At 40.2% G+C, this 23,790-nt stretch overlaps 1 protein-coding gene across 1 annotated transcript in view; it reads left to right on the top strand.

Annotated features, from left to right (window-relative positions):
* tln1 (talin 1) overlaps positions 1 to 23,790 on the top strand; it is a 103,074-nt gene that overhangs the window by 63,457 nt on the left and 15,827 nt on the right. Inside the window, exons 30-50 of the mRNA XM_034896973.1 lie at positions 920 to 1,117; positions 3,180 to 3,319; positions 3,410 to 3,503; positions 5,328 to 5,417; positions 7,030 to 7,152; positions 7,996 to 8,139; positions 8,843 to 9,004; positions 9,677 to 9,817; positions 11,056 to 11,237; positions 12,181 to 12,313; positions 12,871 to 12,972; positions 13,101 to 13,271; positions 14,546 to 14,794; positions 15,790 to 15,909; positions 16,299 to 16,445; positions 16,975 to 17,141; positions 18,247 to 18,430; positions 19,716 to 19,841; positions 20,866 to 20,982; positions 21,640 to 21,825; positions 22,378 to 22,485. Of these exons, the coding sequence (XP_034752864.1) occupies positions 920 to 1,117; positions 3,180 to 3,319; positions 3,410 to 3,503; positions 5,328 to 5,417; positions 7,030 to 7,152; positions 7,996 to 8,139; positions 8,843 to 9,004; positions 9,677 to 9,817; positions 11,056 to 11,237; positions 12,181 to 12,313; positions 12,871 to 12,972; positions 13,101 to 13,271; positions 14,546 to 14,794; positions 15,790 to 15,909; positions 16,299 to 16,445; positions 16,975 to 17,141; positions 18,247 to 18,430; positions 19,716 to 19,841; positions 20,866 to 20,982; positions 21,640 to 21,825; positions 22,378 to 22,485 (3,084 nt within the window). The remainder of the gene's footprint in view (positions 1 to 919; positions 1,118 to 3,179; positions 3,320 to 3,409; positions 3,504 to 5,327; positions 5,418 to 7,029; positions 7,153 to 7,995; positions 8,140 to 8,842; positions 9,005 to 9,676; positions 9,818 to 11,055; positions 11,238 to 12,180; positions 12,314 to 12,870; positions 12,973 to 13,100; positions 13,272 to 14,545; positions 14,795 to 15,789; positions 15,910 to 16,298; positions 16,446 to 16,974; positions 17,142 to 18,246; positions 18,431 to 19,715; positions 19,842 to 20,865; positions 20,983 to 21,639; positions 21,826 to 22,377; positions 22,486 to 23,790) is intronic.

Genomic DNA, 23,790 nt, shown 5'->3' with positions numbered 1-23,790 from the left:
AACAATAAATACATTGAAACAAATCGATAAATCATAGCAAAACACAAAAGCCTAATACACATAGTAATGCAGTCAACAATGTGGCTAAACGAATGCATGTCTAAAAAGACGCTTTTTAAAGATTTCAACAGAGGCCATCATTCTTCAAACAAGAGACAAAACGTTCCACAGTCTGAGGAATTTCTCCGTCACCTTTTAGTTTTCTGCCTAGTACAGGGAACATCCAGTAGGCCCTGATCAGGGGACCTCAGGGATCTGCAGACAACATGAGGGTGCAGCACATCACTTATCTGCTGGTGGCTGTGTATGCTATTTGACCATTGATGGCTCTGTCTGCTTGGATCGGCATCGAGGACCGGTTCCAACTTGTAACCTTTTCAAAAATTAAAATTCCAATACCTTTTTTTTATTTTATTGAAACAGTTTGGAAAATTTGCTTTTGAATCAGATCATCTGTTCCTAATTTCCATAGAAGCCGCTGTACTTCCAGGTGCTTGTTGTGTTACGGCCATGGAGCACAGTAAGCGGCGCTCTAAAGTGTGGCTTTATTTTACTTTGAAAAAGCTGGGTGAAACTGTAAATCACCATTGAATCAAAGTCAAATTTTCTTACCTGTGGAAAAAAACTCATGTGACCCATCACAAGTCCGAGAAGCACCAGAAATAAAAGGAAGAATCAGAATTGTTAAAATCAAAACGATGACCAATTCTACTGTCTGCCGTGTTGTTTTAGATGCAGTAAATTATATAATTAGCTACAAAAGTGGAAGTCAGAAGTTAGGACGGAAGGACAAAGAGTTGTTGCTATGGAGATGATGCACCACCTGGTCTCATTGGCATGAACCGGCGCGTTGCAGGTTTACACTTGTCTGAACTGGGGTTTACAGCTTTCATTATCCTTTCATTTTCACCTCTTGTAGTTCCCGTCCAGTGGAAGGAGCTTCCAGGAGGTTCAGGCTCAGCTCAACGAGGTCGCGGCCGGTCTGAACCAGTCAGCCAACGAGGTGGTCCAGGCGTCCAGAGGGACCACCCAGGACCTGGCCCGGGCCACCAGCAAGTTTGGACAGGACTTCAGCAACTTCCTGGACGCTGGCGTTGACATGGCCGGAACATCCCAGGTCAGTACAATGAGAGAATACTTACACACAAGTAGGAATGCAGCAAACTGAAAATTAATTTCCGAATGCTTTCCTACAGTTGCTTAATAAAAGCGGGCTTTCCATACAAAAACGTAGCCTACATGTGTCATTGGTATGAGAGAAAAAAAATGAGATTTTAATTTTGTCTGGCTCGGACACTAATTTCTGAATGCCTGTCAGGCTTAGGCTGGGTTTGGTCATGGCTCTGTCAGACGCGGACCGGGCTCGGACACAAACATTCTGCCCGATCCAGACTCTACTTCACACAAGTGATGCTGGCTGTGGCCAGAGGTGAAACAGGCCTAAAACCTTCCAGCAGAGGGGGCTGCAGCTATTAAATCACTCTGATCCCACTCACCAAGGGAGAGTCGGGTATGGCTGCAGCCTGGAGACCTCCTGTCTCATGCCTCCCTGGCTGGCGCTGTCCCCGAGCTTCGACTGTTCAAAATAAAAAGACTGACGGCAGTAAAGGCAATACTAGGTTGACAAAAGAGACGGTAGAACAAAGGAAGGAAGCATGCAGGAACAGGTAAAAAAAAAAAAGTGACAAACACTAAAAACCAAAACAAACCAAAAAAGTCACAAACTTCAGTAGGAAAAAGGAAGGAAGTAAGGCAAGAACAGGTTGAAAAAATGATAAAAATTTAAAAAAAAAATAAGTTGTAAAGGAGTTGGAAGTAAGGCAAGAATATGTCAAATATTAACAAAAACTTTGAGGAAAAAAAAAGCAAAAAAAACACTTGGAAAAAAAGCTACACAAACTTCGAACAAAGCCGCAAACTTGTGGAAAAAGACAGTAGGAAAATGAAAGAAAGGAAGTAAGAAAGAAGAAAGGAAGTATGCAGGAATAGGTAAAAAAAATGACAATGCATCAGACTGTCAACAGTTACACAAACTTTGTAAAAGAGAGACGAAGGAAGGCAACAATAGGTCATAAGAAGGTGATCCAAAGGTCACAGTTTAGGTAGAAAAAGGTCTCCAAGTATAAAGGTACAATGGTGTGGTACAACAGTCTTGTAACTAAAAAAACATGTAAATAAAAACTTCAAATGTTTAAAATCCATTCCTTCATTCATTCATTCATTCATTCATTCAACACTTTTGTTGGTGTGTGTATTGTTTGTGCTAACTTCTGTTTGCCTTTTTATTTTGTAGTTTATTATTATTATCTTTTCGTTTTTGTTTGCTTTTTATATTGTTACCTCCCGTTCTGTAGAGCTGCAACAATTCCAAATGTTGCGGTACAATTAATTTTCTCACAAATAATTGCGATTACCTGTCTCTTTCAGTCAAAATTAAGTTCAGTTAAAAACATTTCTTCATGTACTACTTTTCTTTCAGTGACAAAAACGTTGAAAAAAATGTTTCAGACCCAGCAAAACCAAAAGTTCTTTAGTCGTCAGGAAGAAAACGCAAAGATTAAACAAATGAAAGTTTAAAATGAATTTCAGGATCCGTCTTTTGGTTCTGTTACGGTTATGTGACCCAGATAATTTAGTAACACCGGTGGACAGTCTATAAAGTAGGCTTATTTTATTTTTTGTACTGGCTTATTCTAGCCAGACTGCTCTAATATTAACGGCCACTATCAGGCATTTTCTGGTTTTCCGGCATTTATAAAAGATATTCTATTGGACGATATATTAGATTTTGAAATCACCAAATATTTGAATCGATATCAGCCTTTAAAATCCTTTATCAGTCGGGCTCTATTAATTATAAAACATGTTTTTCTAACTGTAAGGTTATGCCCATTGTCATTTCTGTTGCAGTGCAAGTGTCAACAACTAGCATAGCTTTAGCTCAACCGTCTGACCAAAAATGAGTAATATCAATATCAGAATAATATTATACTAGCAATTTATTGCGATTAAACAAAGAAACCGCTATTATGTTAAATAAAAAATGGACATTTGGACAATTAGGTTTCAGACCTACCGTTGTTTATTTTTACTCATTGATGCACTGCATAGCTCCTTGTGACCATGGTTTTGCAAGGCACAATAACTGTACATGCCTCCGTCCTCCTTCTCTCCTCCAGTCTAAAGAGGACCAGACGCAGGTGGTGTCCAACCTGAAGACCATCTCCATGTCCTCCAGCAAGCTGCTGCTGTCAGCTAAAGCCCTGTCCACTGACTCCAACTCGCCCAACCTCAAGAACCAGCTAGCCGCCGCCGCTCGGTAACAAACACTTTGCTCTCCGGATCTTTGACTGCCACGTCGTTTTCCCGCCTCCTCCGTCCTCACATCTCTGTGCCTTTGTGTTCACAGGGCAGTGACGGACAGCATCAACCAGCTGATCACCATGTGCACTCGGCAGGCGCCCGGTCAGAAGGAGTGTGACAACGCTCTCCGAGAGCTGGAGGTAACAACGACCAGCATACAACCATCCATCTATTACAGGGGTCCTCAGCGTTTTGTAGGCCCCCCTTAGCTCAATTCAGTTTGATTTATTGTGTCAAATCACAACAGGACTCATCTTAGGACACTTTACAGATAGAATAGACCACACTCTAGAATTTACAAAAACCCAACACTTTCCCACAAGCAAGCAATTCAATTCAATTCAATTAATATAGCACTAAATCACAACAATAGTTATCTCATTGCGCTTGCCATAAAGAGCAGGTCTAGACCGTACTCCGTGATGTTATTTACAGAAACCCCTACAGTTCCCACCAAGAAGAAGCACTAGGCCACAGAGGCAAGGAAAAACTTCCTTTAAGAGGCAAAAACCTTGAACAATGGCTCAGGGTGGGTGGTCATCTGCCTTGACCGGTTGGGGGTGAGAGAAGAGACAAAGAGAGAGAAAGAGACACAGACAGACAGACAGAGACATGGAGAACTGCAGCAGAGGGTGTCGAGGAGGAACATGGAGGCAGCAGGAGACTCCAACCACAGATCCAGAGCCAGAAACACCTGCAGGAAGCGATAGAAGGAGAGCACAAGACTCCGGGAGAGGGAAGAAGTTGAGTTAGTAGCATGCATTAATGGAATGAGGTTGCATACAGATGGAGAGAAGGAGGAAAAGAGAGGTGCTCAGTGCATCATGGGAAGTCCCCCCAGCAGTCTAGGCCAATAGCAGCGTAACTAAGGTTTAGTTCAGGACTCTCCTGAGCCAGAACTAACTATAAGCTTTATCAAAGTGGAAAGTCTTAGGTCGACACTTAAATGTGGAGCAAAGAGAGAGAAGGAGTAGGGACTCCCTACGTATACTCTATAAAAGGAAGTTGCATGTTAAACTGGGTGGGATGGATGAAAATGAATGGATAATATATTATTAATATGTACAGTATATATTTATACATCAAAGGGAAGGCACAGTAAATCCCTGATCTTAACGGTATAGCTACCATAGTGGCTACCTTCCTTATAGCAGACTTATCTTCAATGTGCAAATTAAATGTTTTCAAAAATATACCAATTTATCTTTATTTTAATAAAAAAATTTGGTGGCCCCCCTGCACTAACTCTGAGGACCCTAGGGGTCCTGAACCCCTGTTGAATGTCTCTGAGACACAGAGCAGGGATCCCCCACTACATCAATTGTTTAAAATTAAGCTGAATATTAAACTGGTTCTACAATAAACATGCAGGGCGTTATAAGACTTTATACATACCGTAACGTTTTAATGCATGGGATACTAAGCTTTTAGAATAGCCTACAAATTGTTTCCTTGAGTTTATAAATCACATTTTCTTGTTAAACATACTGTGCCAGTAAGCTTATCACAGGGATTTATATTTTTTAATAATATGTTGGATTTCTGTCCCATTTCTGATAAAGCTGATGTGCATTATTCTTAGAAAACTATCAATTTTTAGAAATGTCTCATGATATATTGCCTCTACAAGTGTATTATCCGACTTTTTTTTTTTTAAGGAAGGAAAATAAAATCCCAATACTATTGAATCGCAACACTTCTAGATTGTTTTAACACGTAAAAACATTGCAATATGAATCCAATCAACACCCATGTACTGGGAAAAAGTTGAATAGTAGACAATGGCATATCGTCCCAGCCCTAACAGATTGACTAGGAAATGATTGACAATAAAGACAATGTATAAACCAAGGAAGAACTGGCAGCTTCATGTTCAGCTGGGCTGTGTAGGCACATTGTGTTGTCCTTGTGTGTCTGTGTCTGTGAGTGTGTGCACACTGTGACTGTGTTGTGCCTGTGTGCAGTCGGTGCGGGGGATGCTGGACAACCCGACGGAAGCGATCAACGACCTGTCGTACTTTGACTGCATCGACAGTGTCATGGAGAACTCTAAGGTAGACGTCTTTGGTTCTCTACCATCATTAGTTCTACTCATCTTATTTTCCTCTGTTCACCTCTGTTCATTTTTTTACTTCTTTGCAAAAGCATGCATTCAGTGGTGTAAAAAGACAACCTTTTTTTAGTGCTACTTACTTTTTTCTCACAGCACAGTATGTGCTGCTTTGCTGCATTTAAATGTACATTTATTTATCAGATGAAGTGGTGTCCCTAGTGACAATAAAACCAATCTTTCCCCAGAATTTCAAAGAAACCCAGTGAAATTCCTTTAGCCCTCCTGTTGTCTTCGGCTCAAATTTGACCCATTTTCCCCAAAGTTTCTATATCAGAAACTTTGGTTTTTCAACTAAATTGTGGGGAAAACAATAACGTGGATGGATCCATTAAACACTCTTCCCAAGTAAAGTAAATTGTCAGTTTAGTACTTGTGTTGAATTTAGGTTAAATTTTATAGCATTTGAAAAAGAAATTGATAGAAATTTGGAAAAAAGTGACATAAACATTGCGAATAACAACAAAAAAAGTAGTTTTAATTTTTAGAATCAAAAAGTTGCATGATCGACGGGAAGACAACACAAGGGTTAAAGGGTTACATAATGCTGAATTGTACGAGTCCTTTATTTCCTAATAACTTCTACTGGAAAAGACTCTGTAATGTACTAATTCTAGAGACTTCCTCAGACTGTGGTTTTAGTCAGACTTTCGTTTTGCTGTCCAGAAGTCATCACGTCCATGTTTCTCGGTCCTTCCAGTCACCCTGCTGTAAAGCAGTAAATCTTATGTTTATGATACTAGTGCTGCTCCATGATTGTTACCTTTACCACAATCTTACTGAAAAAAATATCAACATGTCTCCTTTTGTTCATTTAACAAAAGAAGCCCAGACTCTCAAATGTTAAATGTCACCTAAATGAAAGGGGCCCTAAAAGAACTCCATAAGTAGAATGAGAACATAGTTACAGCCCATGAAGACAGACACACTTGTACAGGACATTATCACAGGCTGGACAAATACAGACAACTACAAAAAAAACGTTAGTCGCTACCAACAAAGTTACTTTTTCTGTTATCTGTTGTGCATGACTTTCCCTTACAGTTGTGTTTCGAATAATAGCAGTGTGTTTAAAAAAAATCCTTAGAATAGCTTTTAATTCCATGATATCATGCATTGGGAACACTGCACATTCAATTCCAAATCAAAACATGAACAACACTGATCACGTTTGTGTTCTTATATTAGGCTGTTCAAAAAAATAGCAGTGTTTGCATTTTTCTTTACAAATTCAAACATTTACTTTAAACATGGCCCTTTCAATTCCAGATTCAATTCCACAGAATGAGCTGCATGCATGTTGTTGCATGACTGTTGGATCTGTTGGTTTTCTATGACTCTATGACCTCTATGAATATCACTTGTGCCAAAAAATTAGATTTACGAGGTTAGTACTGTTGTAGTGCAATTATTTTGATCACAACTGTATGTATTTGCTTCTGACGTTTTTTCTTAAACCCAGTGTGCTCAGTGGATTGGTCACCATAAAGAACATCTAAAGAAACGATGAAAACAATCTCCAAACTAAACGGTGTCTCTCGTGTGAATCTCGACAGGTCCTTGGTGAGTCCATGGCTGGCATTTCCCACCATGCCAAGAACTCCAACCTGCCAGAGTTTGGGGATTCAGTCAGTGGTGGCTCCAAAGCTCTGTGTGGTCTGACTGAAGCAGCTGTACAGGTGAACGTTACTTTTTTCATGAAATTGTGACACATTGTTTTTTTTGTTTTTTAATACTACTATTGTGAACCTCTTCCTAGGCCGCCAGCCTGATCTGTATGTAACTTTGCATGTAGAATCTGTGGACCCTCATTATCATCATTCCATCGACCGTTGCTTGGTTTTATATTTTTAAATTGCGATATATGCAAAACCTACTTTTTCTGACTCCTCCTAGAGCGTAAGTCCAGTCTGCTCAAAGTTTTGCATGTAGACTCAATGGACCCTCATGACCTTTTAAGTTTCTTCTCTATTAAGCTACATAACATTTCACTCAACTAAGATTTAAGTCGTAGCCCATATATGTCTATAGCCTCATTCTCCAAATTTAGCCGGACCTCAATAGTGGTCTTAAGTTGTCATAGACTAGTTATGGCTTGTCCCAAAACATAAATATAAAGATGAATATTGTAAGTCATTTCTGTAACAATTACCCAGCATTTGGAAGTATCCGGCTGTACATGAGAGAGTGATTTTAAGAACAGAGCAGAGCAAATGTACTTTTAGGAATTGGATCAGATGGCAACAAACATCAGCATATTAATTCATGCTCATGTAGACCTATTAGGAATGGTGATAGGCTAATTTAGACTAAATAGACTGTTACCTTCAACATAAGGCTCAAATGTGATCTGTCGCTCCAGACATATTTATTTTTATTACCCATAATGGCCCTTTTGATGGTAAAGGTGGGCGACCCCTGACTCCGAGACAAACAACGTAGTGTGGTTTGGTTGTGTTTTATAATATGTGCTCTTGTAATACTTGCCACAGTCTAAACTGACCAGTGTTGTTGATCTCCAGGCTGCCTATCTGGTGGGAGTATCAGACCCCAACAGTTCAGCAGGCCAGAAGGGCCTGGTGGACCCAGCTCAGTTTGCCCGGGCTAATCAGTCCATCCAGATGGCCTGCCAGAACCTGGTGGACCCAGCCTGCACCCAGTCTCAGGTACATGCTGAATTTGATTGAATTTGTTTGACAGTTGAGTTCAAATATCAACAATAGCAAAATTGATCACTGCACCTTTTAATACAGCTCCAGCGGTGTGAGACTTTCTCTCATCTCCGGTTGTTATGTAATCTCTGATTTTACTGTACTGTTCTATGTTTAATTCTTTTTAGTGTATGTTATGCTGTTTTATTCTCGGCCCTCGATGTAAAGCACTTTGGATACCTGCTGGGTGATGTAAAGCACTATATAAATACGGGACACACCGGTTATCTGACTTTCTCTTTTTAAATTTGCAGATTATCTGTATCAGCGTTTTATTTGCCTGATAACCGATAAAGTTAATGTATTAAAAGATGTTCTACTTTGGCTTGGCTTAATGTCCAACCTTCAACGTTGTCTGACTTTCTGTTACTGGGTATTAGGTTGGAAGTTTCTCATTTTTTAAATATTTGAACATCTAAAAAAGGTTTTGTGTTGGGAGTTCTAACATTCCAAAATCTTAATTTTGATTTAAAGATTAAAATTTTCACTGTAAAAGTCAATATAAATCTGTTCCAAATATCCATTTTTGGTTTCATTAACTGCTTATCATCAAATCGAATCAGTCTTAAAAAAGGCAGTATTGGTCAATCCCTAATATGAATAAATGTTGATTGATTGATTGATTGATGTGTGGTTGAACACATGTCTGTCTGCCCAGGTGCTCTCTGCAGCCACCATCGTGGCCAAACACACCTCGGCGCTGTGTAACGCCTGCCGCCTGGCCTCCTCCAGAACTCCCAATCCGGTTGCCAAGAGGCAGTTTGTCCAGTCAGCCAAAGAAGTGGCCAACACCACCGCCAATCTGGTCAAGTCCATAAAGGTTAGTAGTACATCATTAAAAAATGAAAAGCATGTACTCTGTGTTGAGTGAAAGAAAATGTCTGATTTGCATGTCTTAGCACTGGGCTCCCCTTAAAGGCCGGGTTCAATTCTTAATGTAAACATTAATATTTTTACAGCTAGGGCTGGGCAATATATCTATATGTTTATGTTGATATTGTCATATAAGTTTCATCTCAGATTTTGTATTTTGTAATACAAGTGTTGTCTTCTGCATTACAGTAAAGTGATGTCATTTTCTGAACTTCCCAGACTGTTTTTGCAGTTCTATTATTTGCCTTTACCTACTTTGTCATTATTTCCACATTATTGGTGATTATTTGTCACAAATCTCATTGTAAAAATATTTTGTGAAAGCACCCAAAGTCAACCCTACAATATCATCACTATATTGACATTCAGGTATTTGGTCAAAAAAATCATGATATTTTGCCCAGTCCATTTACAGTATTGGTGCTCTGAGAATGGCTTTCATATCCAAGCAACATGGGTGTTGTAACTGCAATATCTCTAATTGAATCGAAATTGAATTGAATCAGAAGTCAAATTGGGACCTTGCAAATTAAAATCAAATTGGTTCTGGAAATCAGTAGCAATACCCAGCTTTAATAGCAATGCATTCAGTATAAATGTGACTAAACCCTCATTGCAGGCTTTGGATGGCGCCTTTAACAAGGAGAACAGAGAGAAGTGTAAGGCTGCCACTGGTCCTCTGATAGAAGCTGTGGACAACCTAACCGCCTTCGCCTCCAACCCAGAGTTCGCCAGCATTCCTGCTCAGATCAGCCCCGAGGTATGTCAGCACCTACACAAGTAAGTTCAATCAGACATGCATGGGAGCAGGATCTAAACAATTAAGATAACTTGATTGATCCCCAGAGGGGACATGTGGTAGACTTGGTTCCCTGTTTTGTGAGTCAGTAAGTAAGGGGAAGCACTATTAAGGGTTTGTATTTGGTAGGGCTGCACAAAATATATATATATATTTTTTTATTTATAGTCATTGTGATATCAATATTCTCAATACACATATCATGAAAGGTTGGGATATATCAATAAGAGATTTTTTGTGTAAGTTGAAAAAAAGTATGAGCAGAAAACCTACCATGGGTTCTTATAGGTTAAAAGGTCTTATTTGATTCAGTGGTGCCTTTTATTTTAAATTGAATGTTTAATATGTTCAATAAAAATTTTTTTTTAATTCAACATAATTTGTTGTATTTTGGCAGAACTGAACACACTTTATTATCACTTTATTTATTGCAATTAATATTGTTACAGCGATGTTCAAAAACACTATCCCATGCATATTTTCTTGCGCAGGTCTCTTTCAGATTTTATTCTTTGGATATGAGGAAGTGCAAGTTGGTTAGTAGCCAACATATGTATACAAAAAAATCTAATTTGAATAATTTCAGCATTTGAATACTGTTAATTGTTTTGCTAATCAAATTATATTTGACTTTTGGAATTCGTTCTAACGGTCCTACTCGACGTTAGCATGTAGTTACATATAGCAGTGTATGCAATGCAAACACTGCAGTAACGTGCCTGGCACAGATGACCATATATAAAATCGGTATGACATCACTCCGGGCCAAGAGAAGAAAAAACTGTTGAAACCGGAGCGTTCGTAACAGAAATCTGAGGTTTTGGCTCACAGGGATTTCTTTTAAATAAGTCTACAGTAAACTGCTATCCCTGCCTGGATGTGATGGGATTGCTATTATTGTTGTTAAACTCTTTGTGGACCATGACCAAACACAAACGGTAATCACCACAGGACGCCCCTTTTTGTTATTATCCAGTTTGACAGCGAGTCATAATGAAAAAAGTACATATAAACTACTTTAAAGTGGATTTTCTTTAGGGCTAAATTATGTTATCTGATTGGTGCCAAAACTCTGGTACTTACCGACACCAGAGTTTTAGGTGGTATTGGAGGCTTTTCGAATACTGGTATTGGAAATCTCATAGAGTTTATCTTAGTCTAGCGAGTCATTTTCATCCAATTTCCATTCATTTCCTCAGGGCCATGCAGCCATGGAGCCCATCGTGGCAGCAGCCAAGGCCATGCTGGAGAGCTCGACCGGCCTGATCCAGACTGCCCGCTCCCTGGCTGTCAACCCCAAAGACCCCCCCAAGTGGTCTGTGCTGGCTGGACACTCCAGGACTGTGTCTGACTCCATCAAGAAACTCATCACCAACATGAGGTAATCTCCACTAGGGCCGACAATACTGATTATTTTCATTCTCGATGAATCAGTATATATTTCACTGGATGACTGGATTAGTTGTTTGGTCTCCCAAATGGGGAAAAGCCCATGATTAAGTCCTCAAATGTCTTGTTTGTCCACAACAAGTACATGTTCCTGATGATACTTACATATTTTTACTTAAGAGACATTTTAAATTACAGTAGAGTATTTGAACAGTGTGTTATGAGCACTTTTACTTAAGTAAAGGATCTGAATACTACTTCCATCACTGCTGAATATAGACTTGGATGATAATCATGATGATGAGATATTGCAACAGATCAGCAACATCTGTTGCAGATTGACAGTTAGAGTTGGAGGAATGTCTGGAGTCTGTTACACATGACCTGGAAAAGTTAACAGGGTTTTTTCCTGCATAGAGGAATTTTTGGCACCCCCCTCCACAAGGAAAATCACCAGCACTAAAATGATAAGAATACGGAATAAAAATAGCAATTCAAATGCTCTCTGAATGTGTTATGAACAATTTACCAAACAACTATTTAATAAGCAGAACATAAACTTAAATATGAGAGCTAATCACACTTTTATCTCCAGAGTCAGGCTGTATACCAAACTCTCCCGGTGATGTATTTAAAAATCAATATTTTTTGAACCAGTTTTGTTAATTGGGGTTTTATTTATTTTAGCATAATACGCATTTTTGACTATCAAATTGTCAGAAATAACCGGAAAATACACATAGATTTCTGTGAAATAAGGTAAAACAGAATAATTTACTTTATGCACCCCCCCCCCGGCCTGTTCTGGGCCAGGAAACCCTGGTGATGAGGAACACTGATTCTGACAGTTAGATTTGCGGGATGGCTTTAATATCCCAGCCACTCTTCACCGTGCACACCCTTCATCCATCTGGTGTGTGTTGTTGTGTGTGCAGAGAAAAGGCTCCCGGCCAGAGAGAATGTGATGATGCTATTGAGGTGCTGAACGGCTGCATCCGTGAGGTGGACCAGGCCTCTCTGGCTGCCATAAGCCAGCATCTAACACCCCGAGAGGACATTTCCATGGAGGTAAACCACACACACACACACTTACACACACTAGGGCTGCACAATTATTTGCAATTTAATCAAAATTGCAGTATGGAGTACTGCAATATCAAAATAGCAATATTTGTTAAAGGCAGAATATGTATCAAACCATTCTGAATGAAGTATAGTGTTCCTGCAGAGATGTCACTACCTACAGAGCATATTCTACATAAAGAATCTTTGTTTTGTTGGTCTCGCAAAAATGGCACTATAATCATTAGAATTTTTTTAATTTGGATATTTTCCAATGAAAATGAGAATAATGGTACAAAATTGGCCTTTCCCTTGAAAATCGCAGTTCCAGTATCATTCAAAAATAACAGCAATCAGGTGTTTCTCCTTTTGTGCAGCTTTAACACACACACACACACCCGCCCTGCCGTGTCCGTGTAAGAAACATAGTTTGTTCAAGTATCACAGAAGGCTTGCGTCATGTGGATGTAACAACAGTGTTGTCATTACGTAGAATTCCTCATGAGGAAGACAGAAACTACACAGTATAGCTTTAATGACTCTTCTATGTGTATGTGTTGCAGAATCTCCATGAGCAGATGGCGGCCTCCGTCCATGAGATCAGTAACTTGATTGACCCTGTCGCTGTGGCTGCTCGCTCCGAGGCCTCCCAGCTGGGACACAAGGTACAACACAGCCAGCTGACCAGCTGCTGGTCCATCCACGCTACGTTGGCATTGGTCAAAGTGTTTAAGCCTAAACTTATTGTTATGTTTGGTTTTGCAATCTCCTCCCCCCCCACAAATTTGAACAGGTCTCTCAGATGGCTAGCTACTTTGAGCCCCTGATCATGGCAGCCATTGGCACGGCGTCGAAGATTGTCAGCAGCCAACAGCAGATGGCCGTCTTAGACCAGACCAAAACCCTGACCGAGTCCGCCCTACAGATGCTCTACACTGCTAAGGAGGCTGGAGGAAACCCCAAGGTGGAGTTTTAGTTTTGACTTTATTGAATTCATGCTCATAGTCCGTGGCGCCGGCAGCCTTAACCCTGGGCATTTTATTAGTGTGAGACGTGCAACGCATCTAGTGATAACAATGCGTAAATGTGCACAGGAGCAGCAGCCAACAGCAGCTTTGCTCTGCTCTGTTCACAGCAGGGCCGAAGTGGGGCCGCTTTTCAGCCTGAGACTTTCAGTTCCAGGATCGGCCCACTTTTTCCTTGGTCGGCGAAATTGGATAAATAAAGCCATCGTTTAGCTCTTACTATTCTGTAGTTGTTATTAAAACCATGGTTCACCAAATAATGTAAAGGGTAAATAATAATTCACTTAAGCTGAGACGTTAACTAAAAATATTCCACTATTCCACAACGATAAGTTGATAAATTAACGAAAGCAGAAATTAATAAATAGAGCATCAGTAGCTGCCTGAGTAGTGCTCTGCTCTCATGTACTGTCATGTACTGCTCTTTCTTACATGAAATGACTTTAATTCATTTTGTTTGCTCTGGTATCCTCTCTACCGGTCCCTGTAGTCTTGGCCTCCTCATTGCAAATTTGGGGCTCATCATTTTCAGCAGGGGGACGTCTTCTTACCTGCTGCTCAGAAGCTCCAAAAAAAGATAATTTTACTGCATACACAGATCAAGCTTAAGTATTGTTTGCATCATATTTGCAAAGTGTATGAATCACCATATATTAGGTGATACAAAATGGCCAATATTTTAATATAATGTAATATTTTGCTTGGGAATAGGTTGACAAAAAGATTTCCAGCTATGAACTGACTATGTTCACATGCATGCACAAAAGTAGTGTGAAGTTAAAACAAATCTGCAATTCTTCAAATGATATTCCCTCAAAAAACTGATTTTCTGAGAAAACTGAATTGGTGTGTGCTTGTTATATCACGATATGTCGATGTATGATTTCATCATGATATGATTCCATTGAAAGAAGATAAATTATTTTCCAGCGCCTACTTAAAAAAGAGTTTTTCCTGTGTGTCTCTACGACGTGGAACATCCAATCACAGACATTAGATCTTGTTAGAAGCATGCTGATTGGCCCCCCGCTGCCGATGAGATTTCCTCCTTTTTATTGAAATTAGGTATTAAATGACAAGTTATATTTAATATTTGAGAGGCAACTCAGACAGTGCCTATAAAGTATTGAATCCAGTAGCCAGCCCTACGCAGCGCTGAGGTCTGCTTGTATATTTTAGCATTGCCCTGTCAACGATGTTTTCCTTCCTGCAGGCGGCACACATGCAGGAGGCCCTGGAGGAATCGGTGCAGATGATGAAAGAAGCGGTGGATGACCTGGGCGCCACTCTGGCGGAGGCAGCCAGTGCAGCGGGTGCTGTGGGTGGCATGGTGCACTCCATCAACGACGCCATCAACCAAATGGAAGACTCGCCGGCTCTTGAAGCTGAAGGCACCTTCGTGGACTACCAGACTACCATGGTTAAGACGGCCAAGGCCATAGCCGTCACTGTGCAGGAGATGGTGAGCATTTTCATAACCATCCGATTGGCCCAAGTAGTTCTGGGGACTGAAATCAATTTGAATATTTTAAAACATAAAAATGTCAGGCCCCACCCCTCTGGCAGTCTAAGCTTCACCCTTGTGTGTGTAGTAGGCCCCTCCCCATGCTTAGATGTATAAAACTGAGGCTTAGAAAAAGTGAGGACCCAAGGTGTGACCCCCATATTAGTATAATGTCTAGAACAAAGTAGAAATTAATTTCTCTAAAAAGAATCTTTCAAACTAATTAACCAAATTTTGGCCATCATGAAATCTACAGTCTTGCATGTCCAGCTCTAGCAATATTAGTTCTCAGTGTATTGCCGTGTGTACTACTTCCACAAAACACCCCAACCCTTGGTCCCAAAACCTCCCAGTTAGATAGCCAATGCTATTAATATATTCTTTTGTAAATCTTTACAATCATACACAGAAGGAACCGAGCTGACCTGCCTTGTTACACGATCCAAATGTTCTTAAAAACTTGACATGTTATGAGTGTAGTAGGCCTTCACGATTTAGGGGGAAATATGAATCACAATGTTTTTAGCTTAGAATTGATATCACAATAATCTGCCATGATTTTTTTCCCGTATAGTGTGTTTAAACTCACAGAAGAAAGTAGAAACTTTTGTGATGCAGTCAGCTCGTAAAATTAAATGAAGTCATTTAAAAAAGGAAAGAAATGTAAAGTTATTAAAAAAATTAAATCGTGAAGAGGGGTGAATCGAGATCGGGATTTTATAACGGTTTATCATGCCGGCCTAGCGTGTAGCTAGCTCACAGTTTGTTGTTGTAACGGTAACACACAAAGAGCACAATCTGAGAGGCAAAGCCCGCCCCGATGTCAGGCTTTATCTGTGCAATGTACTTCCATCACAGACCATATAATCTATAACAGCCTTAAATATCTTAAAGTGACTGGTGAAAACCGGATAGATGCACTTATTACCAAAGTGTTTCTTGTCTCTCTTCAGGTGACCAAGTCCAACACAAACCCAGATGACCTCGGCGGATTGGCCAACCAGCTTACCCATGAGTTTGGAAACCTTGCAAACGAGGCCAAATATGCTGCCGTGACTGCAGAGAATGATGAGGTATATAACAACAACAACCCCCCCCCCCCCCTAAATCCTGGAGCATGTCTTTCCTTTGCAGGGCCTGCCGGTGTAACGGTGGAGAGAGCTAGCAGTTGTAGAATGAAGTATCAGTACACTGATACTTCATTCTACAACATCAACCCTACATCACAATACTGCACTAAGTGCAACTTGCACCAACATAGTTTACACTAACATATTAAATATTATTTAAATTGTTGTACATTTTTATTCCCCACTTGTATACATGCTTTCCTTTTGTATTTTTTATCTTTCATTTCTAATTATTAGTCTGTGACACCGGCTCAGCATGTCTCATGTCCCTCTCAATCGGCCGGGTGCTGTTACGCAGATTCATCTGTGTATGTCTGTGTGTGTGTTTCCAGATTGGTTCTCACATTAAGAAGCAGGTGGGGGAGCTGGGCTTCAGCTGCACCGGCCTGGTGACCAAAGCTGGAGCCCTGCAGTGCAGCCCCAACGACTCCTTCACCAAGAAAGAGCTGATCGAAAGCGCCCGCAAAGTCTCCGAGAAGGTCAGACTGGAACCACTTTGCTGCTTTGTTTCAATCACTTTTGACTTCACTATTAGAAATATAATACCTGTACTAAATATACACGCATATACATTCTCTGTTTAACTGCAATCCACTGCAAACATGAGCTAAGGTCTTAAGGAGTAGGAATGTAATTGTTGATTTTGTTTAGATATGCCAAATTGTGTTATCCGTCAGACTGTATATTTTTATTATTTATATTGTTAGCTCTAACCCTAAGGAGGGGGGGATACAGTTATAGAACATGTTTTATGATGATAAAGAGGGGTGGATTACTAGGCTGTTTATTTGTGTCATTACATCATCTGGGTCAAGACAGTCATATATAACAAAAGATGTATACTGGAATTTATTCATTCATTCTAAACTTTATTTTGTTTAAAAAAAATAATGCATAAATACAAACGTATATTTCCTGAGAAAATTCATTGTAAAGCAACATTTGTAATTGATCAAGTTCTAGCCAAGTCCAACTTCCACTCACAGCAGGTTGGTGTTGTTCCCGCAGGTCTCCCATGTGTTGGCGTCCCTCCAGGCAGGTAACCGGGGCACCCAGGCCTGCATCACAGCCGCCAGCGCTGTGTCTGGAATCATCGCAGACCTCGACACCACCATCATGTTTGCCACTGCTGGGACTCTGAACAGAGAGAACGCAGAGACCTTCGCTGACCACAGGTACCTATCACTACAGAGACCCTGTGTGAAGGGTAGGGGTGGGAAAGGAAACTGAAAATTGTAATGGATGTATCGGGATTTTTTTATTTTACGTCTCCGGTGGAGCACCTGAGCCGTTTCTGGCAGCACCTTAGCTAAATGAATGTGAAATGCGGAGAAAAAAGCAGAAGAAAAGAGCAAAAAAGCGCCTTAAACAGCAACAAATCTTAGACTTAGACTTTTCTTCATTAATCCTTTTGGGATGACTCTCGCCAGGTAATTGAATTTCCAGCAGCGGATTTCAGCAGCTGACAAAAAAAGATATAGAAATACAGTGCAGAGAGAAAAAACAGTAAAAAAAATAATAATAATAATAACAGTAAAACCTTTTGGCTATAAAAGTTTTAGTTTTGTCTTTAAGTTTTTTGAGTGTTATTTATTATCTGCTTTTCCAACGTAGATGTCACATTGCATTTTTTTTATTGAAAAACCTCAAATGGTTTTGAGGAAACACACCTAAACCCACGCCAAATGTGCACACACACAAGTCTTCCACAAACCAACACAAAACACTGTAATTTGTATTTTTTTATTTTTTTTTACCAATGATACACTTAAGTATTATTTGTATGTGCCGTACCGCCGATGGCAACTACACGGTGTCTGTTTCTGGCAAAACAGAGCAAAAGGAGAATTACAGCTGATTGACGTGTTGATTTAAAAAAAGGATTAGCACTTAGGGAGTGTCTCGTGATATATTGTCTCTAGGAGTGTATTATTCAACTTTTTTTGTTTGTTGAAGAAGTAAAAAGAAAATTGCCCCGAACATCTAATAAAATGCACGATTTAATCTTGTCCAGCTCTGACCACCCACTCTGGGAGGAATTTATTCCTCTTCCCTCTGGGCTCTTATAGGCTCCCTAGTACAAAAACAATTTATATTTATTTATTTGGCCCCTTTTGCAATTAAAGCTGTTAACTTGCCCAGCTCTTGAATGTAAAATCCAAGTCCAATTCTTTCTTGAGGAACAATGGATATTGAATCCTCAAAAGATAATAAAGACCCCTGAGCTCTGACTCAGTTGATTGTGTTATTATTGTGACGGTGCGACCTTCTTGTGTGCAGAGAATACATCCTGAAGACAGCCAAGGCTCTGGTGGAGGACACCAAGCTGCTGGTGTCCGGCGCCGGAGCTAGTCAGGAGAAACTGTCCCAGGCTGCCCAGTCCTCGGTAGCCACTATTACCAAACTGGCCGATGTGGTCAAACTAGGAGCCGCCAGCCTAGGAGCCGAAGACCCTGAGACCCAGGTACAGTCGGCATGAAATAGGCCACGTGTTTGTCCGCTGTGTGTGTCCTCACATTAACCCTTTGTAAAAGTGGGTTGAAAGACAAAAGATTAAGACCAAACTTCTAATTGCAGCAAATAATAAGTTCCTGCGTCAACAGCTAGTGTGCATGGCTCAAAGTGGACACTTCACCCAACAAATCAAATGCTAAACAAGGATTAAACATTTATTAGGCCAAGGACCCCTTAGCTGAAAAAGAGTTACTCATATAGTGTATTGCAGAGATGTGGACCCCTAGGGGGGCCTCAGAGTTGCTGCAGGGAGGCCGGTAAATTATTGTTTGATAGTAAAAAAAAAATATATACATTAATATAGATGCATTCATACATGTTATTATTAGAGATAAATCTTTTTTTATGTACAACATTGATCATAGGCTTACGGGCCAATAGCTAAGGGAGCCACCTACTGATACAGTTATAATACGCCCAGGTTAATATGCAACTCTATTTAATACAATATATGTAGAAGGGGGTCCGGCTCCGTCTCCCTTTGAGCTAACGTGTCCTTGGCCTAATAAATGTTGAAGACTTCTGATGTATTGTATAAAATAGAGTTGAATGTTAAACTGGGCCTCCAATAACGTGAAGGGCGGGCGACCTAAAGCCTTCACACATACCTTTTCATTGTGTATACCATACTAAGCTAGTTTTAGTTTTTTTATGTTTTTGCCGCTTTTTCAATGTTTTTTGCCGCTTTCTAGGTTCGTTTGGACAATTAAGTTTTTTCCCTAATATTGTTGCCTTTCCCAACATTTGTTACCTTTTGACATTTTTGTCACTTTTTTCTAATACATGCAGACATGTTTCCAAACAAACACCAAAGCTTAAAATACAAAACACAAAGTATTTCACTTCAGAAAAAGTCAGAATAAGCTAAATGGATACTCTTTTTGGTAGTATCTACTGCTTTTCTGGTCGTAACCTTTTTGAAATTCCATACCCTTATCAAGGTGTGTATTGCTTTGTAAGAAACCCTTTAACCAAAAACCTTTTTAAATATCAAAAAAACGTGCAGATCAATGAATCCATCAAGATACTTGTTTTTGCAGCTTTATTTAATGTTTTTGTTGCCTCTTTTAAGTTTTTGGGGACAGTTAGCTTCTAAACAGATCAGAACAAAACTAAAACAAGTTAAGTCACACAAGTAGTTATGTCTATCATTGAGTTGTTTTGCCCTCTTAAGGACATAAAGTGCAAAGTGAAGACATCAAATAAACCTTGAACTGCACTCTACTTTCCTACAGGTGGTCCTGATCAATGCGGTGAAAGATGTGGCCAAAGCATTGGGGAACCTCATCAGCGCCACCAAAGCAGCCGCAGGCAAACCTCATGACGACCCCAGCATGTTGCAGCTTAAGAGCTCCGCTAAGGTGAGATACAAAACACGGAGGATTCAAAAAACATGGACTCTGTAGAAGAGGTTATTATCTTCACTCAAGTTTCTGCACGGGAAAGTCACCGGACGCCCCAATCGTCTGAACACACTGTACTCATACTGAGAAAATCAGGGTGGTGTTGATTGATCAGTTGTTCGATCACCACCACCCTCTGATGTGGGAGATCTGGGTTCGATTCCCACTGCGGTACATCAGCCAATGTGTCCCTAAGCAAGACATTTAACCCCTAGTTTCTCAAGAGATGTGCAACCTCTGATATATAGCAATAGACCCTTTGGATAAAAGCGTCATCTTAATGAAATCCATGACTTGTAATCCAGAGAGAGTTGTGTGGAGCTGAGAGTCTTATTTAGCTTTGTAGCATCTTATTTTGGCAACGGCTTAAAAGTAACAAACGTTTATTAGTATGAAGAGATAAGCTAACATGTAATAAACTTTGTTCCACAGACAGTGCAGTACATTACATTGTATAACACAAGAACAATGTTCTTCAGGACAAGAAAAATAGACATCCACTAGTTGAGAGGATATTTCACTGGCCCTGATATAGTAAAGTATTGCACGTACCCTATTATAAAATAAATTTAACATATATTATATAACATATAAAGGAATGGCATATGGCAGGAGTTCATATCCATTGAAGAGTATGTGTGATGGATCTTTCAGGATTCTGTGGGCAAGTGTGATTACGATTGACTCAAAGGTGATTTAAAAGGATGGAAGTGATTTCTTTTTTTTTTTTTTTTTTTTTTTTTTTTCTTCAATTACTTTAAATGCTGTTTTGACCGTGTTTGCTTTATTACTTTTGACTGGACTGAGAGGGTTCTGTACCATGCTGCCATGCTACATCTGATGATGCTGTCCAGCGCAGCATTATAAAGCATTAGCATACAGATCTCTTTGTGACATTTATCGCTGTAAGAAGTATCTATGAGCGCTGTTTGTTTGCCGTCAGTCTAATCCTTGGCCATATGATATGACTTGGCTGCTGTAGGTGATGGTAACCAATGTGACATCGCTCCTGAAGACGGTGAAGGCAGTGGAAGACGAAGCTACAAAGGGGACCAGAGCTTTGGAGTCCACAATTGAACACATCAAGCAGGAGCTCGCTGTGAGTAGTCCCCCATTGCCAGACCCATCTCCACAGCGCTGTGGAGTATGGTCTGTAGTCTTCACATAGTTGCATCACTACTGCGGTAAACTTAACTTGCATCGGTCACCATGGCATCCTCCAGTCATCAGGCATCATGTCAGACTCCAACCCCGTATAAAAACAGAATACGCTGGAGTGATGATAAAATGTGTCGTTATGATTAACTCTAACTATTGAAATTGAACTAAGTACATACATCAACTAAAATGATCAACGTTTTTGTGAAGAAAAAGTAAAATTACTGAAAATAAAAAAACCAGACGGAGCGGTGTCAATCTTGCCAGCGTTCCCGTTACTAGGATACAGAGTTCCTCACATCGGTTTCTCTTCCTAATTATTATCCTGTAAATCTTTTAATCTTGAAAGGACTTTGTGCTTGATTCTTGAAAAGTGTTAATTATTATAAGACGGATCCGAGAAAAGAAATGACATTCCCCCAAGGGGGAGAAATGAAGTACATTACACAACTACCCCAACCAGTAAGAGACCAGCAGGAAGGATTTGTTCGGACCGCTCATCCTGGAGCTCAACATTCATGGGATTGGATTAGGAAACTCCGATTGTTTTCTAGTTATCAAGTCTCTCGCCAACAGTCTCCTTGGTTTTACCACACAGGTGTTCAGCAGTTCTGACCCCCCGCCAAAGACGACCACGCCAGAGGAGTTCATTCGCACGACTAAAGGAATCACCATGGCAACCGCAAAGGCGGTGGCTGCTGGGAATTCTTGCCGCCAGGAGGACGTCATTGCCACGGCCAACCTCAGCAGAAGAGCCATCGCTGACATGCTGCACTCCTGCAAGGTACTCGAAGGGGGGGGGGGTTAGATCACTGTCATGTGACCCAGATAATATAACAACACTAATACACAGCCTATAAAGTAAACCACGCCTCTTTATTATCATAAAACATTTGTTCCAACTGCCCCCTTGTCAGTTTTGTTGCTATGAACGTATACAGGGTCAAATTCAAACAGCTAACCATTTTACGTGACTGTTGGTATTTTATTTCATTTTTTTTACTTCTCTCCTATCTTTGGCATAATTGGCAAAATGTTCAGTCAGGTTGGTGAGGTTTCTTCCTGACTTGTAAATCTTAGTTCTGGTCCAACTCAAAAGTAAAGTTTCCTCTTCAGCACTGCATTTTACCATGCTAAAAGGCCTGTGGATGGCTAACTTATTTAAAAGCCAGTAAGCCTGCCATCAATGTGTTTTTGTTTTTCACAAAAAGGCTGATTAATGTTTGCCAATATGTCGGATTCATGTCAAGACGTTATCAGAACTCCTGCAGAAGATCTCTGGCCTTTACCGTTATTGTTTGGTTCAGACGTTAATTTCTGTCTGTCTGTCTTTTAGCAAGCTGCCTACCACCCAGAGGTCAGCATGGAGGTCCAGATGAGAGCGCTGCGCTATGGCAAGGAATGTGCATCCGGATATCTGGGACTGCTGGAGCATGTGCTGGTGGTAAGACATCTTTACCCATGTACACATACTGTACTCTTATCAGCTACCCATTAGTCCTAGCTGCCATTTCCCAACCAACACAGTGTGGATGGGCCCAGTGATCATTTACTACGTGAGTTGGAACAAACAGGCTAAGTTCAGACTGAGGGCCGTCCGATTAGTACCTCTAATCAGATCTTTAAAAACCCCTATAATGCTTTTTCATTTCCTCCTGTCTTTTAGTGAGTTGTATAGTTGTTTGTGTCTGCAATACATGTATACAGTAAAAACACATTTCCCTTTTAATGGAGCATTCCCTCCAACAGAAATCTCTATCAACTGTCTGAAAACACCTCGCCCACATTCTTGTTTGAAATTTCTCCATTAGTGATATCACTGATTGAGAAAGCCAGCCCAGATTTTCCTATGTGCTATGAGCAAGCCAAGCTCGCCCAGTGGCATGTTTGAATTTGGTTGACCAATCACAACAGAGTAGGCCAGCTGACCAACCAGAGCAGACTGGGCTCTTTGGAAGGCTGGCCAAGAGCTCATACAGAGTAGGTTCGTTGGAGATGAGCCAGGCCTGCGCAGAAGCGTTTACCGGTGATCGTTGCCCAATGCATGCTGGGTAGATCTGTGTCCGACTTGAACCCGACTCACTCTGACGTCATGCACACGTGGTCAACGATGACCTCACGAGATCAAGGCGGCCGCAGTTGCTTTCCACTAACTGCAAGACCCAGGTCATGCTGGGAAACCCCGGGCTCTCAGCTGATCTAACAGCTGATTGGTTTAGAATCGACTCAAAGAGACAGAAATTAGGAAGTTTTATATCAACTTTTTATTGTTTTTGAATTGAAGAGATTTTAAAGGCTTATTATGTTGTTGTGTGGCTGATAGTGTTGTTTAGAAGTCAAATAAACTAAATCTGTTCATATTACAGATCATCTCCGGTCTGTTATTATTAACATCAGTTACAGATCATCTCCAGTCTGTTATTATTAACATCAGTAACAGATCATCTCCAGTCTTTTATTATTAACATCAGTAACAGATCATATTCAGTCTGTTATTATTAACATCAGTAACAGATCATCTGTTATTATAAACATCAGTAACAGATCATCTTCAGTCTGTTATTATTAACATCAGTAACAGATCATCTTCAGTCTGTTATTATTAACATCAGTAACAGATCATCTTCAGTCGGTTATTATTAACATCAGTAACAGATCATCTGTTATTATAAACATCAGTAACAGATCATCTCCAGTCTGTTATTATTAACATCAGTAACAGATCATCTTCAGTCTGTTATTATTAACA

The sequence above is a fragment of the Etheostoma cragini genome, chromosome 16, assembly GCF_013103735.1.
Source record: "Etheostoma cragini isolate CJK2018 chromosome 16, CSU_Ecrag_1.0, whole genome shotgun sequence".
Classification (NCBI taxonomy): Eukaryota; Metazoa; Chordata; class Actinopteri; order Perciformes; family Percidae; genus Etheostoma; species Etheostoma cragini.
This window is presented reverse-complemented; position numbering and strand designations above follow the sequence as displayed.